The sequence below is a fragment of the Struthio camelus genome, chromosome 5 (genome assembly GCF_040807025.1).
Source record: "Struthio camelus isolate bStrCam1 chromosome 5, bStrCam1.hap1, whole genome shotgun sequence".
Lineage (NCBI taxonomy): Eukaryota > Metazoa > Chordata > Aves > Struthioniformes > Struthionidae > Struthio > Struthio camelus.
The window spans coordinates 16,167,679-16,183,007 of NC_090946.1; the positions used below are offsets into that span (position 1 = coordinate 16,167,679).

At 45.6% G+C, this 15,329-nt stretch overlaps 1 protein-coding gene across 5 annotated transcripts in view; it reads left to right on the forward strand.

Moving 5' to 3' along the window:
* The window catches only part of CRACR2B (calcium release activated channel regulator 2B), a 50,413-nt gene that overhangs the window by 2,935 nt on the left and 32,149 nt on the right, over positions 1–15,329 (forward strand). The window contains exons 1-3 of one of the 5 annotated variants that reach the window (XM_009674385.2): positions 5,094–5,940; positions 7,634–9,100; positions 10,654–10,704. The exons of 2 other annotated variants lie outside the window; for them this stretch is intronic. Coding sequence is in view for 1 of the 3 variants with exons in the window: in XM_009674384.2 (XP_009672679.1) it covers positions 5,918–5,940 (23 nt within the window). In the remaining 2 variants the exon portion in view is untranslated. Of the gene's footprint in view, positions 1–5,092; positions 5,941–7,633; positions 9,101–10,653; positions 10,705–15,329 lie in introns of those variants that run through there. 2 more of the 5 variants (XM_068944732.1, XM_009674384.2) reach the window with 2 other exon arrangements.

Genomic DNA, 15,329 nt, shown 5'->3' on the forward strand with positions numbered 1-15,329 from the left:
TTGCTGAGTATTCCCTGTGTGCTTCTGCTGTAGCAGGAAGTACCGTGTGCTTTTCTCAGCCCCTATGTTCGAAAAGTTTGCCAGCACTAAGCATTTAAAAAATCATCGGCTGAACTTCAGAGAAATGTGTCATGGTATGACTTAAATGTTTTCTGAAAATGATGTTTTCCTTGATTTGTTTTCTCATGCTGAGCTTTCTTAAGTATTTCCGATTTCTGTATGTCTGTATAAGCCAGCAGGAACACTACAGTCTTAGTATTTTACTTGACTGCAGGACCTGGAGGCTTGAAGTGGAATAACAAATATTGTGAGCTTTGGGAGAAAATGATGCCAAACCTCACGTTAATAGCTGTTGTGGGTGCTGCATAGGTTATGGTACTGCGACCTTTCAAATGAAGCCTGGAGCTAGGCTGGGCTTTCCTATGCTTTGTTCAGGTTCGGGTAACATGCTCTGCAACGCCTGTGGGCTTTTTTACTGAGTGTTTCTCTCTTATCATGTGTCACACAGCGCTAAAACAGAGGAAAGTGTTGTCTTGTGCTCTTAGAGACTGTGACCTTAATCAGAGGTTTGTTTTAGAGGAAGTGGGGTATGGTACATTGCTCTGGCATGGTACAGTGCTCTCAGCTGTTTGGTGTAATGGGATGAGGGGAAAGCTGTCAAGTGTGAAAGTTTGCAGGGAAGAGTCTTGTAACATCCCTTCTTTTTATCTAGTCAGACTGTAGTTGTGATAATGGACTATGAAGTGTGTGATTCCATTTGATTTAGCAGAGATGTCATCTGAAGGAGGAGCGGTTGTCCCTGCTTCTGTAGTTTTTAATCTCTGTGCTGGTACAAGACTTGATATAACTTTTCTGTACCAGCTAACTGCCCTGTCTCCATGAAGGGGACTGTCTCTTTCTGACGACCGTTTAAGGATTACATACAACCAAAAGTCCCACAGGAGCTAAGTTAGTCCAGCTCCTGGAAAAGAAGAGGTTAAGCACAGCCTGCAGACTCCTCTGCTAGCTGTAAACTCTGGGTACCCAGAGTGGGTTTGGCTGGGGAAGAGGAGGATGACTGAGGAGAGTGCAGATGCAGGGGGGGCACGTCTAACATATAATAACAGTTAGAAGAAAACTTACTCGTGGCCCTCAGTGTCATGGGAACTGAATACCTCTCCCATTTTATTCTGCAAAACTTCTCTGAATAAGGTAGTTTTTAATCTGCCTTGGTTCCCCCCTCTGTAAAATGAGGAAAAGGAAACTAAGCTTGTTTCCAGCTGAGAATTTAAGCTGTAGGTGACCACCTGTAGGCCAACAGCATGATGGATGTGGAAATCTCCACTCCAGACAAATGATCTGGCTCCCTGTGAAATACCATCAACTAGCCTGTGCCTTATCTATTGGCAAGGGCTAGCGTGACTGTACAGTGTCTAGAGAAAGCGAGCTGTATGACTGTGCCAGGAGTAGCTGAGGTGAAGGTGAGATGAGGTGCATAAATATTTCTGAGCCTTATTTCCTCTGTAAGTCTTGCTTGTGACCTGAACATGTCTTCCGGGTGGGACGGGAAGGCCGGCGGAGCCTGCAGGCCTACCTGCCTTCCCTCCGGTGGGAATCGCCACAGGCTGAAACTTTGGCCGTTGGCCTTTATCCAGCTGCCCTCCTAGGCAGACACAGCAGTTCTGAGCTTTGCCCAAGAAGCAAGACAAGCGTCGTGGTTTAGATAAGATAAAACCTGACCCAATCCTTGTCAGCCTTGGCAGGTGTGGCTAAATACCACCTGGGCTTTGTGCGGCAGTGAGGAGCAGTCATGCCTTGCAGCTGCTCCTGTGGTGAGGCCTGCACATACCTCCTGCAAAGCCTTCTTAAAACACGGACACTTGGTGCTGCAGCCCAAAGGGGAAGGTAGGTGGGACAGCGGGGGATGTGCCCAGTGGGACGGCGATAGCCAGGGCCTGAAGGATGAAGGAGCAGGCAAGGAACAGCCAACCAGCAATGCTGCCAGCAGAAGGACTTCTGCTGCAGATGCCTGGGTCTATTTTCTGCCACAGGCTCTGGAGTTGCTGCAGGTCCGTGAGGTGCAGCAGTAGTGAGGTGGGTGTCCTCTGAGCTGTGCTGTGCAGATCATCTGGTGCCTAACAAGGCTGAGGGCCTCTTCTGCAGCAGCACTGGCCAAACCTCTCTCTTAGCTACCTGGTTTTTGAAGGTGGTCTGTTGTCCTGAACCCTGCCCTTCTGTCTCATCTCATGGGAACTGGATTCAGGTTTATTGGAGGAGAAGACAAACACAGACACCCCCACAAACATACATATCTCCCACTGCATGGTTGGTTCGGGGGCTTGAGGACTGCCTTCCATCCTCCTTGCCCCCTTTGCCTCTTGGACGAGTTTGCAAGACCTCTGCTCTGCCTTCCTTTCCTGCCAAACTGGCATATAGACTCATAGCATTGTCTCTAGAGCAGAAGAGTAACCCTCTGCTCCAGTGCAGGTGCACAAAAGCTTTTGATTAAAAGTGTTTCCTCTGGCAAGAAGTCTTTTGCTTCCTATGCAAATCTGGTTGCTCAGTCTAAGCTGCTAAATGCAAATGGATCACTTGTCGTTCTCTCTGGGAAGAGAGATCTGGGCTTTATGTAAAGGAAAGGTAAGGTCTCAGCAGCCACCTGTGGATTTGTGCTGGAGAGAGGTCAGCATGGCTGTAGTTCGTTCATGCTGATCTCATAAATAGTTCCTGCCGGCTTAGTTTTGGTGTATCGTTACTAGCGCCCTGTTCGTTCTAGTACAAAGGAGTCCATAAAACAGCTTAAGGCTAATGTAAAGCATCGTGTCCAAGTACATAATGCCATGCCTTTGTGATTTACTTAAGAGTTATGGCAACCCTTATGGGATTGTTCTCCCATATTACCCCTCTCTAATCCCTTTATCTTGAAGGGAGGGTCCGCAGGGAAGGAAGTGAACAAGCCTGTCCTTGAATATTTACTCAGTCCTGCCTTCAACAAAATTTTCTGAGCTTCAGGCACTGTATTAACTTCCGGGTAACTAAGACAGTTGAGGTACTACATCACCTACAAACACAGGGAGAGAGAAATTGTGTTCAAAAAAGCTGTGCTTCTGGAATATGGAGAGAACTGTGTTGGAAGAACATGAGATCAGCTAATAAATATTAAGGTTCACTGATATTAATGTGGAAGAAGTGTGCAGTGTCTGCATTCAAGTTAAAAATATATATGTGCACGCATCACATTTCTTTTCAGTATACCTTCAGATTTTTTGTATCCCCTTTTACCTTTCTGTGGTGCTGCTTGAACACGTTCTCTCAAACTTGTGAGGTAGGATGTTAGGCAGGGGAGATATTTCAAGCTGTTGGTGTCAAAGAAATTTGTGTTTATAGAAATGGATTAACGTTTACTAGCTGCGTGTGTGTGATGGGTTGGTTGTTTTCTCCCCTCTCTTCTTCCCACCTCCGCACTGCGTCCAAGTGCAGAATCACTGCCGACTATGATTTGGTGATTCAGCCTGTTCTGACGCCTGGGTCCTTTTTCCTCTGTTCAGACTGGGCAAATAAAATCGAAGCGTTCAGTCTGTAGCCATGCTTGAGAGCCCTTGCTGTTGTCCTAAATATGGGGAGGCTGTAATGATGCTTAAATTGGCTCAGTCCAATTCTATCTGAAAATCCTCTTCTCTGAACAATAAATTGGGGGGGAGCAGGAGATTCGAGTGCCCTGACTAAATCCAAAGCCTTTTTGGCATCAGTGGACAAAGCCTTTTTCTTTTCAACATGTACTACTAAATACATAGGATGTGCAGTATGGTTGAATTAGCATTACTATGGGAACCATAACTTTTGTATTTCCTGACCTTTATCCATGTAATGCTAAGGCTTATTAGTATGTGGCTCTAAAATGCTTTTTGCCCCCTCTTTTTGTGTATTGAGCTTTTTGTTCTGGTCAGTACTAAGAGGAGCTTTATACAAGACTCGAGAAGGAGATTAGAGACAGGCTGTGAGGTGCAGAAGAGCAGTTTGTTCCCTTTTTTGTGCTGTTTGAGAAATTCCAGCTGAGATGAGAAGCACAAGCTGAGACCACAGTTCGGTGTTAAGCATCACCTCTGCCACAACGGTAAACAAAATGGTGAGTCAACTCTCCTGATCGTTTGCCAAAGGCAGGTAACACAGTCAGTCTGATTGTTTGCCTCGGCTGCGTTGCTAGAGCTTGCCCCAAAGGATGTTTGGTCCTGGGACTTGCACAAAGCTGAGCCAGTGCCTTGAGGGGAAGAGAGGAGAGGTGAAGCTCCCCGGCAGACGGGAGCAGGGCTGCCCTCGCGCAGCGTCGAGCCCTCCTTGACAGCCTGGGGCAGCTCGTTGCGGGGAAGGGGGCCATGCGGGAGTTTGGGTTGTGAAGCTGAGGTACTAACCTGCTTTAATGATCGCTAACGTAGGGCTTCTCCTCCTCCTCTGAGAAGTTCTGCTGCCTCGTCGATGGGAGCGCAGCAAGGCATTCTGGTCCCGTCACCCTGCCGCCCCCCCTATGCTGAAAATGTTTGGGAAGGGGATTTTGCAGCAGCCTTTCCCCTTTTGGTTCTGTCTTCCATGCTGTTGCCCTGCGTTAACAGTGAACTCCCTGAAAGAGGCCCGGGGAAAGCTAGTGCCTTACTGTATCAAAGGCAAGTGTGGCGGTTTGTGGTAGTCTTCATGTGCCTCCATTTTTGAGTCTGGGTTGTGAACTAGCCATCTTAACAATATGGGAGGAGGGACCTGCCTTTACCTTTGCTTTCTGCTGATCCCGTTATCACTTGCTGCTGGGGGGATGGGGCTATTTGTAAACCCCCCCCCCCCCATGTAGTTTGTGGATTGATGAAGTCTGCTCTTCAGAAACCAGCTGGAGCTTTCTCAGTGGAAAATGTTCAGAAGAGTGGTTTCTTTTGCTCTCTGTGGAGGCTGGGCCTGCCCACTCACCACTCGTACGCCAGGGCTTGTTTGCTGGGCAAATATTATCCTTGAGGGCTGATGGAAAGAGGCATTTGGGGTGGGAGGGAGCAAAGGGGATGAAACCGTGCCAAATGATGAAAAGTTGACCTGCCAGCGTCTGTGTGCTCTTTTTTCCCTTTGTTGTCCTCTGAGAAGTCCTCAGGCCTGACTAATGGGAATTGCCTGACAAGGCTGAGGGCAGCTTTGTGCCAGCTGGAGGTCCTGAAGCTGCTGTTCGGTGACAGACCCGCACCCCCATTCAGCATCTCAAACTGGCGGAGGGCAAGGAGAGGCTTGTTTCCTTTTTGGTGGTACTGTGGGAAGAAGGGGCACTTTGGTTAGTGACAGTATGGAGTAGCCTCTATGGCTGTTTTAATGGGAAAGTCTTGGGCACATGTGATAATAGCACATGCTATTTTACTGTGCTTTGGAGGGATACTCCTTGCACTTCAGTGTACTGCTTTACCTTTCCTTTTTTCTAAGCTCTGTGTACTTCTCTTTGTAAAACAGGTAGCCAGCTATGGAAAAGTGGAGTCAAACTTCAGGCAGGATTCACAGGGGCAGTTTGCAGTCCTGCCCTTGTTGAAACTGGATGGGAGGTAGGCACCAAGCTGCTTGCCTTCCCTGAGAAATTCTAGCTGTGTTTCTAAGTTCAGCATGATATAAAGGATCATCTGCTTTTCTTACCATTTCTTCCCATCTTGCCTGAGGCCGCTCAGACACAAGCCCTTCTTCACAACAACAACTGTACATGAGAAAGGATTATGAAGATTTTACCTAAGGAACGTATTTGCAGAATTTCATGTGCTGCTTTCTGAATCAACTGCTACTGGCCTCTGTTGGAAGGGGGATAAGATGCATAGGGAGCATTGCAAACCACACCTCCTAGCTTGTACCTGCTCTGATTATCTGTAGTAGCAGGGCTATTTCTTCACTGGATTTTGCTGTGGAATACTGCTGGTCCCAAGGAAGGGGAATGATACCATCCTGCTTCTCGAGGTATTTGGGGAGAGCTGGACCGGTAGAGAGAAGAGATGATGTTGTGAAGCAGGGGAGAGAGGAGTGCAGAAAGCGTTTCTTGTGGGCAGGGAATTATTTGAGTAGAAGGGAGACTGAATGGGTTTCAAGCTGCTGTGTCTCAGCAGAGTTTCTGTTTTGACTTCCTGTTTTTGCTTTAAAGAAGCAACGTAGAAACAGGACAAAGACTTACTGAGTAGAGTAGCATTGTCTGTTATTAAGAAAAATGGTGTTATTCCTGTACTTTATTCATTGGTTTAGAAGAACTGGAGATGCTTAATTCAGTTAACCATCAGATTAAGTCTGAATTGCCCAACATCTTTGCAAATGTTGAACTGGAAATGCTTCCTCCTAGTTTTGATATGGTTCTGCAGGTTGCTTAACTAACTAGTGGATCACTGGTTTGGGAACTGCTGATTTACAGTATTCGCTGCAATGGTAGCATTTTCAAAAGTAAAGAAAATGCTTTCTTACAATATATGGGATTGTAGTGTTTTCTTATGAAATGGAGGTCTTGAGCTGGTTAGATTAAAGACTAAGGATATTCTGCTGCATGCTTTGTGAAAACTCGGAAGTTTTCTTTGAAAACATATGTCAGAAAAATTTCCACTCTCACCTAAGTACACTTACTTCTCCTCCTTCCCCTCATGCCCATTTTCTCTAATCCTATGTCAGTGTTGCTACTGTGGGAGCTTCTGACTCTGTGACAGCTTTTGTCGGAGAGGGGATATTTCCTCCCTAGTAATTTTGCTTTACCCAGAACAGTCGTAGCGGTTGAACAGAGGCAGCAGAGCAAAAATACTTCTTAGACAGCATCTGCTCCTGGGCTGCTTTTGGGTTCGCTTCAAATGTTGTTCCTTGCGTTGATTGCTCCTTGCATTAAGCTGCACCTTGCGTGCAGGGAACATGTGCTGTTCGCTTCCATGTGTTACTCTGCTCTGTGGAGGAGAGGTTCAGGGCATGTGGCTACTTAAAACATTCTTTGTTTTTCTATCTTGCAAAAAATTTGAGGTTTTTAATATTTTGTTGCATTGTATCTTGAATGAGAAAGGGAAAGGCTATTTCTGATATCTTGCACAAGATCCTGGGATTCTTGGACGTTCGAACTGGAGCCTCTCCTTCCTTTAGGGGGAGGAAGTGGGAGTGTTGACTCCCTGGACCCAATACCTCACCTGTGACCCTCTCAGTGGTCAGACAGCTGAGAAGTGTCTGCACTCAGGAAATGGATTTAATCCTTTTCCAGTGCACAGATTAATCTGGCTTTCAGGAAGAGTCTTTTGCATAGCACAGCCAGCACCTCCTTAGTTCATAGAGAGGGAGGAAGCTTTACATTTATACTCACTGTTATCGGGGTGGATCCTCAGCTGCAGGGTAACTGAATGTCATGAAACTGTGTACATGGCCAGCTTCATATCTGTGAGGCAGAGAAAGGGTTAATTGTCTTCTCGGAAATTGGCTTTGCTCAGCTGCCTCAGCTGTGTTTGTTGTTTTGATAGCATTTGCAGAAAGGTCAAACTGTCCATGGGTCCCATCCATTGCTAGGGGGTGAAACTGATACAGCACCAACCGCAGAGAGGCTTCTCCAGGGAGCTGTGTTGTCTGGAAATCCTCTCCCTACTCATTCCTGCTCCTTAATCTTTGCAAACTGTTTTTGCCCTCTATGTCCATCTTGCAGATGCTGAGTAGCAAGGGAAAGGTTCTCTTCCTGGTCCTGTCTCAAACATGCAGCCCAGAAAAGACCGCAGTGCTGAGATCACTGTGCCCAGTTCTCAGGAGACTAGAGATGAATTTGCTGGGATGAGAGAAGCATGACTGACCTCTGTGCATCCTCCTGCACCTCCAGCCCTCTGTATAAGTCTGTGTCAAGTGCTGCGGAGAACTTGCTGGCTCAGCTGGAGAAGAAATCATTGTCTATCACATGTATGAAATGCTCATTGTGAGTGGGGTGCCTGTGGGCAGCTTTGCCGAAGAGCAGAGTTTTCCCCTTGGAATGGGGACTTAACAGTCTGATGTTCTGGTGTGGTATTTTAACACTGTGTGTGTGTGTGTGTGTTATGGGGGAACTGTTTGAGGAAAAACAGAAGAGAAGATGTGTGCATGTCGTAAGTGGAAGAGAAATTGAGGAAAAGCTTTGTTCTGGCATTTCACAGACACAGCTGGAATCATAGGACTTAGAGGGAGGTCTGAGTTGAGTATGGCACCCAAGTTATGGGCCTAGTGGAAGGGATAGTTGTGGGGAGCAGACTGACCTTTGTCTGTTAGTGTTCTGAGTCCAGTTCATGCTACTGTCCTTTTTGAAGATGCAGCAAATGCTATGGACCTTTTGGCAAAAGACTCCACGTTTTATGACCGTGGTTCCTGCTGATGAGAAAGGAGCCTCTATTCATACTGAAGAATAGCTAGGCTGAAGCCCAGCTCTATATCTCCATCCGTAGCTGGTAGCAGATATCCTCTTCTCATACTCTTCCCAAGAGTAAATGCATACCAATAGTTCTCTAGTATACTTTTCTGGCTGTTTGTGGCTCGGAGACTTTATGAGCCAAAAAGAGACGCTTTGTGTTTAGTAGCCATTTATAGACAAACTCAAGGAAGGAAAAATCAGTCACTTCTCCACCCCGTGAATGCCTGTGACATCCACAGCATCCTGCATCAAGGAGTTCCACGCTTCAGTGACATGTGAAGAAGTGCTTCCTTGTGTTCGATGTGCAACTGCCACCCCCCAGTTTCATCGGATGTTCCTAAATTCTTGTCTTTAAAGAAGACAGTAACTTGGAACAATTGTTTACCATATCTGCCATTTGGGAATTAGCTACATGCACAACTCAAGAGCAACTTAAAGCTTTGTGTACCCATTAGAACCTTTTATCCACTTAATGTTATTTTGCATAATATTTTTTTGCCCTTGAAGTACTTCAAGGACACTAACAGAGTGTGTCTAGCTCTTACACCAGCACGGGAATGAGGGGTGCCTCCCTCTGGTGTGAATTTTCTCTGCAGGACCCCAGGTGTGGCCGAGGTAATACATTCCTGAGGGCTGGAAAGGAGCCAGGTTCACCAGTGCCTCTGGTGCTGTCAGGATGTGAAAGGAATCTCAACAACAGTAATTCTGCTGACATGTCCTTGCTGAGCTGCGGTGGCCAAGGTAATGGTCGTCATGTGCTGAGTTTTCCTGGATGACATGTTAGCTGTTCAATAATTAGTGGCACAAGCCCAGGAGAACTGCAGTGACTTCTGGTTGTCACTCCTATTGTGACCCGCTCTGCACACAAGCGCTCCCTTTGCTCAAGGAGCAGGTAAGGCAGCAGCGCTCCGAGGAAATCGCCGGGAACGCTCAGTTAAACAAGCTGAGGAGCTGCCCTGGATTTTCATTTCCTATAATGACTGCTGCAAGAGCTTCGAACGTGACAGCTCAGGTCTGAAACTTGTCTTCCTTCTGGGACATTCCTGGCTGCCACACCAGCCCTTTGAGGAGGGGAGGGGGTGGTCTCCTTTCCTGAGTTTCCTGTGCTCGGTTTGTAATTTGAATCGTGAGTGTTCCAGAGCTGTCTTACCTCAAGTGCCAAGTCCTCCGTCTTCTTGCCTCCTTTTCCCCTGTCTGGGTGGCAAGGAAAGTTTGTTTGCCTCTTTCCTGCCTTACCACTGGGTATCACCAAGAGAACCAAGCACTTTACAGTGGAGTAGACATGCTTAGCGTAAAACCAATATAATCCACCTACTTAATGCTGTACTGAAAGCAGCATCTAGCTCCAACTTCACAGCACTATTAACAGTGTTCATCTAGTGGGAGTAAAGGTTTTATTATCTTTTTACAGTTAGCATTTCCTGTCTTTCTCAATTAATGTTCTTGAGCTGATTGCCTCTGTAATCATAAATCACATATTTATGGTAGAACATTAACAGCAGTGGCATCAGCAGGAAATTTGATGCTGCTCATAGCCTTTTCTACTTGACTAAGTGAATGGTATTTACTTACTCTTGACTAATTGTGTCCTTTGTGGACGTGCAGCATGATCTCCAGCCTGTGGAGATATGGTGGAATTCTTCCTCTTGAAGCCAAAGGTTGTAATATCGCTGGTTTTCATGAGGTTGAGGCCTCATGTTGTATGTATGAGATGTTGCAATGTTCTCTTCTGTCTCTTTAAAAACAAACAAAAAGTGTTCTGGGAAACCTATAAGCCTTTGGAAAGCAAAGGAACTTGTGAAAATGAGTCATTTTTTAAACTAGCTGTTGCTGTTTGTCATGTCTTACTGCAGGTATGTTCTTTATTTTCTGAAAAATCAGCTGTGCACTGGTTATATTGACAGATCCTAGACCATTAGCTGTATATGGAAAAAATGTGGTTTGGGTTTTGTTTTTAATTACTCTTGGTCCAAATACTGTTAGAGGAAAAATCTCATGCTTTCCCTCTCCTCTCCCCAAGAAAAACAACCTAGTAAAGCCAAAACCCCGATTAGTAAGAGTGCGTCCAGAACAAACATGCACCCTCAGTGTTTGCAATGCCAACTCTGTGTCACTGTGCTAGCGTGTGAGAACCGCAGAGTGTCGTTGGCTCTGTTGATAGGCAAAGCAGAGGAATCGTGTGGGGGTGTGATGGAGATGGAGTATCGGCAATTTCCAGGGGAAAAAGTATTTTTCTGGTATGATCTGGGTACCTGTCTGTATTAAAGACTTATTACACCAATGATTCTTGGCAGGTGTTGGTGCTTCCTGTTGTATTGTTGGATCAGAAAGCTCGGAAAGCATCGGTGAGTGTGGTTTAACAATGTCACTTGTTCTAAAGTCTTGGCATTAAAAAAAAAAAGAATTGTTACCAGTCTCCTATCACTTGCAGATAGGGGCACAGAGTCCGCATCAAAGCAAAGTCTTTTCATGGCAGGTTTTTTTTCTGACAGAGATTGAGAAGTTGTCATGCCAAGTGATAAAGAGCTCTTCTTTGATAAACTTAAATGAGGGAAGCGGTGAATTGCAGCATAGGGCCTTTTTTAAGTTGCAGTCTAGTCTGAATGACGGAGCCCTTTCCAGCTGCCCATATTTCTGGGATATACCTCTTTATCTTCGTGGCACATCCCATAATGTAGTCACCTGTAAATATTGCAGCATGGGTTAGCTCAGAGCTATCAAGCTGGACTAATCTCCTGCTGAGTAAACAACACAAAGTTTCCTGGATTCGTTCCTATTTCCTTAAAGGGATACAATCAAGTGCAGGCAATTAAAAGAGAGAGAGAGGGGGAGAGAAGTGTAGTTCTAGATATCACATCTGATTTCAGGCTCTTTGGCCCAGGGTGTGTGGGGGGGTTTTTTGATTTTTTTTTTTTTTAAAGAAAAATCACTCGCAAAACAATTGATGTTTTTCTAATTTTTCGATGTATTTCTTTTCCTGTGGTTCCCTTTGGGAAGGGAGAACCCAACAACCACCCAAACAGGTTCCAAACAATGGAAACAAATTTCCTATGGAAGGGAAAGAGCAAAATTAATTTAGTACAAAGTATAAAGTATACTCGTACAAAGTATATTGAGAAATAACTTTTCCTTCTGCTCTCCTCCCAGCCTTTCCAGACACTGTGGCAGAGCCTTTTAAAACCATTTCTACCAAATGGGTGCAGAGTTCCTTTGAGCAGCTTTTGGAAATTCAGGCTGGGTGGAAGCAAGTTTGCCATAGGGATCAGCGTGGCTCTTTGGCTCGACCTCTCCTCTACGTTCACCTGTTCAGAGAGACTTGTGGGGCTGTAGTTTTGTCAACACATTCAGAATGTGTGCTTTTTGCATGCAACAAAGATAATTTTACATATGTGTGTTTGATCACTGAGTCTCAAACTACTATAAAATCTAACAGCCGAGTCACCTATACATGGGACTGTGTCCTATGAAGAGTACTGTTTTTATAGTAATTATTAGCTTTCAAAGTGTCAGGAGAGAAAGGGAAGGAGAACAAACAATACAAGTGGTATATGTTTGATATAAAATGGTATAAGGACCCATAACACTTTTATCACCCTTTGCTTTAAAACCTACTTGTTATTTTGCTACTCCTGGATAACGTACCAATTTCACGAGCAAGCAAAGCACGCTTTGTACTGTACCGCATCTTGAAGTGCTTCTACTCTGTATTTGTGGTTTGCAGAAGCAACTGGCTTGTATTATAGGGATACCTTACTTTGGCCCTTCATCTCCTTCTCTTTGTGTTACATCCTCTAGTGCAGGGGATCAAACCTGGCTCATTTGGTGTTTGCTTCAGAGAAGCCTGGCATGACCAGCACACACCTAAACACGCAGTAAAGGATGAAGCTGAATTCCTTAAGTGTTCTTGTATAAGCCTACATTTGCTGCTGGGGTGGCCTCGTTCCTATATAGGCCTGATCCTGCAAGGAGGTTGTTGGTGTGCTTTGCTTGAAGAATGGGTGGTCCTAGCTTGTGGCACATTATTTCCTTGGGCATCTTCACTGTGTCCAGAGAGCAGCTTTCTGGCACGAACAGATCTGTGGCTGTGTTACAGGCTTCCTTTAAAGTTGCAAGACTTGTTTTATGCAATAGAAGGAGAAAGGAAAGGGTGTGTGTTCTTCTGATCTATTTGAGCGAGTGGCTTAACTATTTAGCTTTAGTATGGGATTTTTTGTTTCTAATTACACTGTCTCAGGCAGAGATAGAGCAGGATCTCTTTTGGGGAACTTCCCAGCAAGTATCTAAGCCCTCCATTTTGTGGTACACCTTAGGTAGCTATTATGTTACCTGTAAGGATACTTCTTTAAGATTCTCTTCTACGACCACGTCACCAAAAACTCATAGTACGGGAAGACGAAAACCTGCATTCCTGGGCCCCAAACATGGGACTTACTCTGTAATCCTGGATAAGCCACTTAACAAGTTGTGCTTAGTTTTTTCTCCTTTGACTGTTGATTCATTGTATTGCATCCTCACAGGACTGCTAGGAATGCTGTGTGTGCAGTGTCTTGTTGGTGACTGAGGTCATCTGAGGATCGACTGTGGAAAACTTGGCTGTACTCCCCTCTTTCCTTTCCTCCTTGTCATCAGGCTGCAAAAAAGCGCCAATGTGGTCATGTGCAGACAGTGGTCACAATAACGTAGATAAAGGCTCAACTGTTGATAGCATTTTGCCTCTTTAACATTGATTACTGCTATAACACCAAGCTTTCCAAAGCAATAAATTGCGTACCATAACTCTAACTGGAAAGAAATTACCTCCCCTTTCTGGGAACAGTACCTTGGATTCAGTATTCTGTTTGTTGAGATTTGCAGTGCATCCAGATTCTTCATTCAAGTTGTTTTAAAGCTGTGAAACTTTAAAACTATTTTGATGCTCGAGTTTCTCATGTAATTCTGTTTCTCCAGGAACTGAGTCTTAAAATAAAATGCCAGCTGTCATAAGCATCAGATTCCAATTGGAGGAGCTGACAACGCTATAGGCATAGGCAGGTGACATGACTTACCTAGGACCATATGGCAGGTTGAGTCAGAATTAAATTTCAGGTCTTGTGATTCCCCAAAGAGTGCCTTGCCCGTAGGATCTGGCTGACTTTCTGGCATAGCTTTGCACAAGAGAAACTACGCATGTATGTCTCAGGTAGTTAAAATATGCATGTATATAATGCTGATCTGAGTTACCTTTGTGTGGAAATGCCAGACCTGTTGTTGGCCCCCTTTACTGATCGCTGAGTTTCCAGTCATGTGCTTTGTCTGAGACGATCTGTGTTTGCTTTCCAGGCCCTGTACACCCAGGAAGTTGTCTTGTAGGTGCAGGTGAATATTTGCTTTTTGGGCCCCAACGCACACCACGACAGGAGATGGTTGATGTAATTCAATGGTCCTGAAGACTGGCAGTCTCTCAGGGTCTGTATCAGGCCATTCATCTGTCTCCCTGACCTTGCCAAGGTCACAGATGTTGCCAGCATCTCTCAGGGAGATTTCTGTCAAGAAGCAGCAGGAGCTGCCTGTTCTGCAAGGGAAGAGGAGCCGGGACGTGAGGGTGATGGCAAGGCAGGCAGGGCAGTGCCCTCACTGACAAGCACTCAGGCCCACAGGACCTGAGCAAGAAGAGCAGAGCAGGTCCGAGAGTCCAGTGATCGAGTCCATAGTGACAAGGCAGGTCTGAGGACAAACCAGAAAATCAGTTCAGCAAGTCAAGGCACGAGCATAGCTACAGCGTAACTAAAGGAAGGACCTGAGCTTAAGTGCAGCTCCTGAGCTGACAGGCAGTGGATGCACGAGTGGAGGTCCCTGCACAGGCAGCCAAACCCTTACGACGGGGGAGGAAGGAGCTGCAGAAGAACATTACCCAGAGAGGTGGTTACAGGTTGGTCAGGACAATCAGAGCCCATTACAGATGTTCTTACAATGCAGATCAGAAGCCCAGGGTATAGAGATTGTCCTGACACCAGGCTAGGTGTGGAAATTAATGTTTAACTGGTATTGTCTCAATGACTATCTTGTCCTGCCAGATGAGAGCTGGAAAAATGAATCCTGGTGGGTCTTCTGTTGTGAAGCTTCTGTAGCAACCTGGGGAGTTTTCACTGGAAGATCGTGCTCTGACTTGGCTTATGTCCCGCTGATGAAGCCTGCACCTTTCTTCTTTGGCTCCTCCACCTGTGTCAGGCGGATGTGGTTCTTGCCAAGCTGATCCTTCGCCCTCAGGCAGCAATGCTGGCCTCCATCTTGGGACAAGTCCTCAGGGTTTCTAGTCTTATGAACTCATCCTCTTCTGAGGTTATCATTTAGTTATGCTCTTTACCTTGCTGATAAAAGTGCTTCATCAACGCTTTGCTGCAACGATTTTTACCTGGAGAAGGTCTGACAGCCCTTGCTAGATTGAGTTCTGCGTCATGCCTCACCTGCATTTATATCGTGCCTTACAAAGACCATGCCCTTGCAAATGGGGATGCAGAAATACTTCTCTGTCGAAGGCCTCTGGAGAGAAGTCTCATCTGAAAGCTGTCCTGTAATCTTATTTACTGGGCTCTCTTTTATTTGCAGCTTTATTCTTCTGCAAGGTCATCCCGCCTTTGAGAGAGCCACATCTGGCTTCAAGCCGCTTGAAGCAGCCTGAACAAGAGACGGTGTACTCTGAATGTTGAATTAATGGGCTTGGTCTTTTACGTATATGAGTCAAATCCTTTCAGATTCGTGTCTATGTCAGGTCCCCAGCTCTTCTAACGAAGAGACTTTCAGCCTGGCTAATGTTTTAGAGCTGCAATACAGCTGGGCTTTTGATAAAAGGAGATGCTAGAGGAAGGGGTGTAATGTGTCTCTGAGAGAATAGAACATCCTCCTTGTTCAACCTTTTTTTGCTGCAGGAGAGCTGGGGAGATATCACCTGTATGTGCTGCGCTGGCTTTTGAAATAGAAACGATGAACTTGC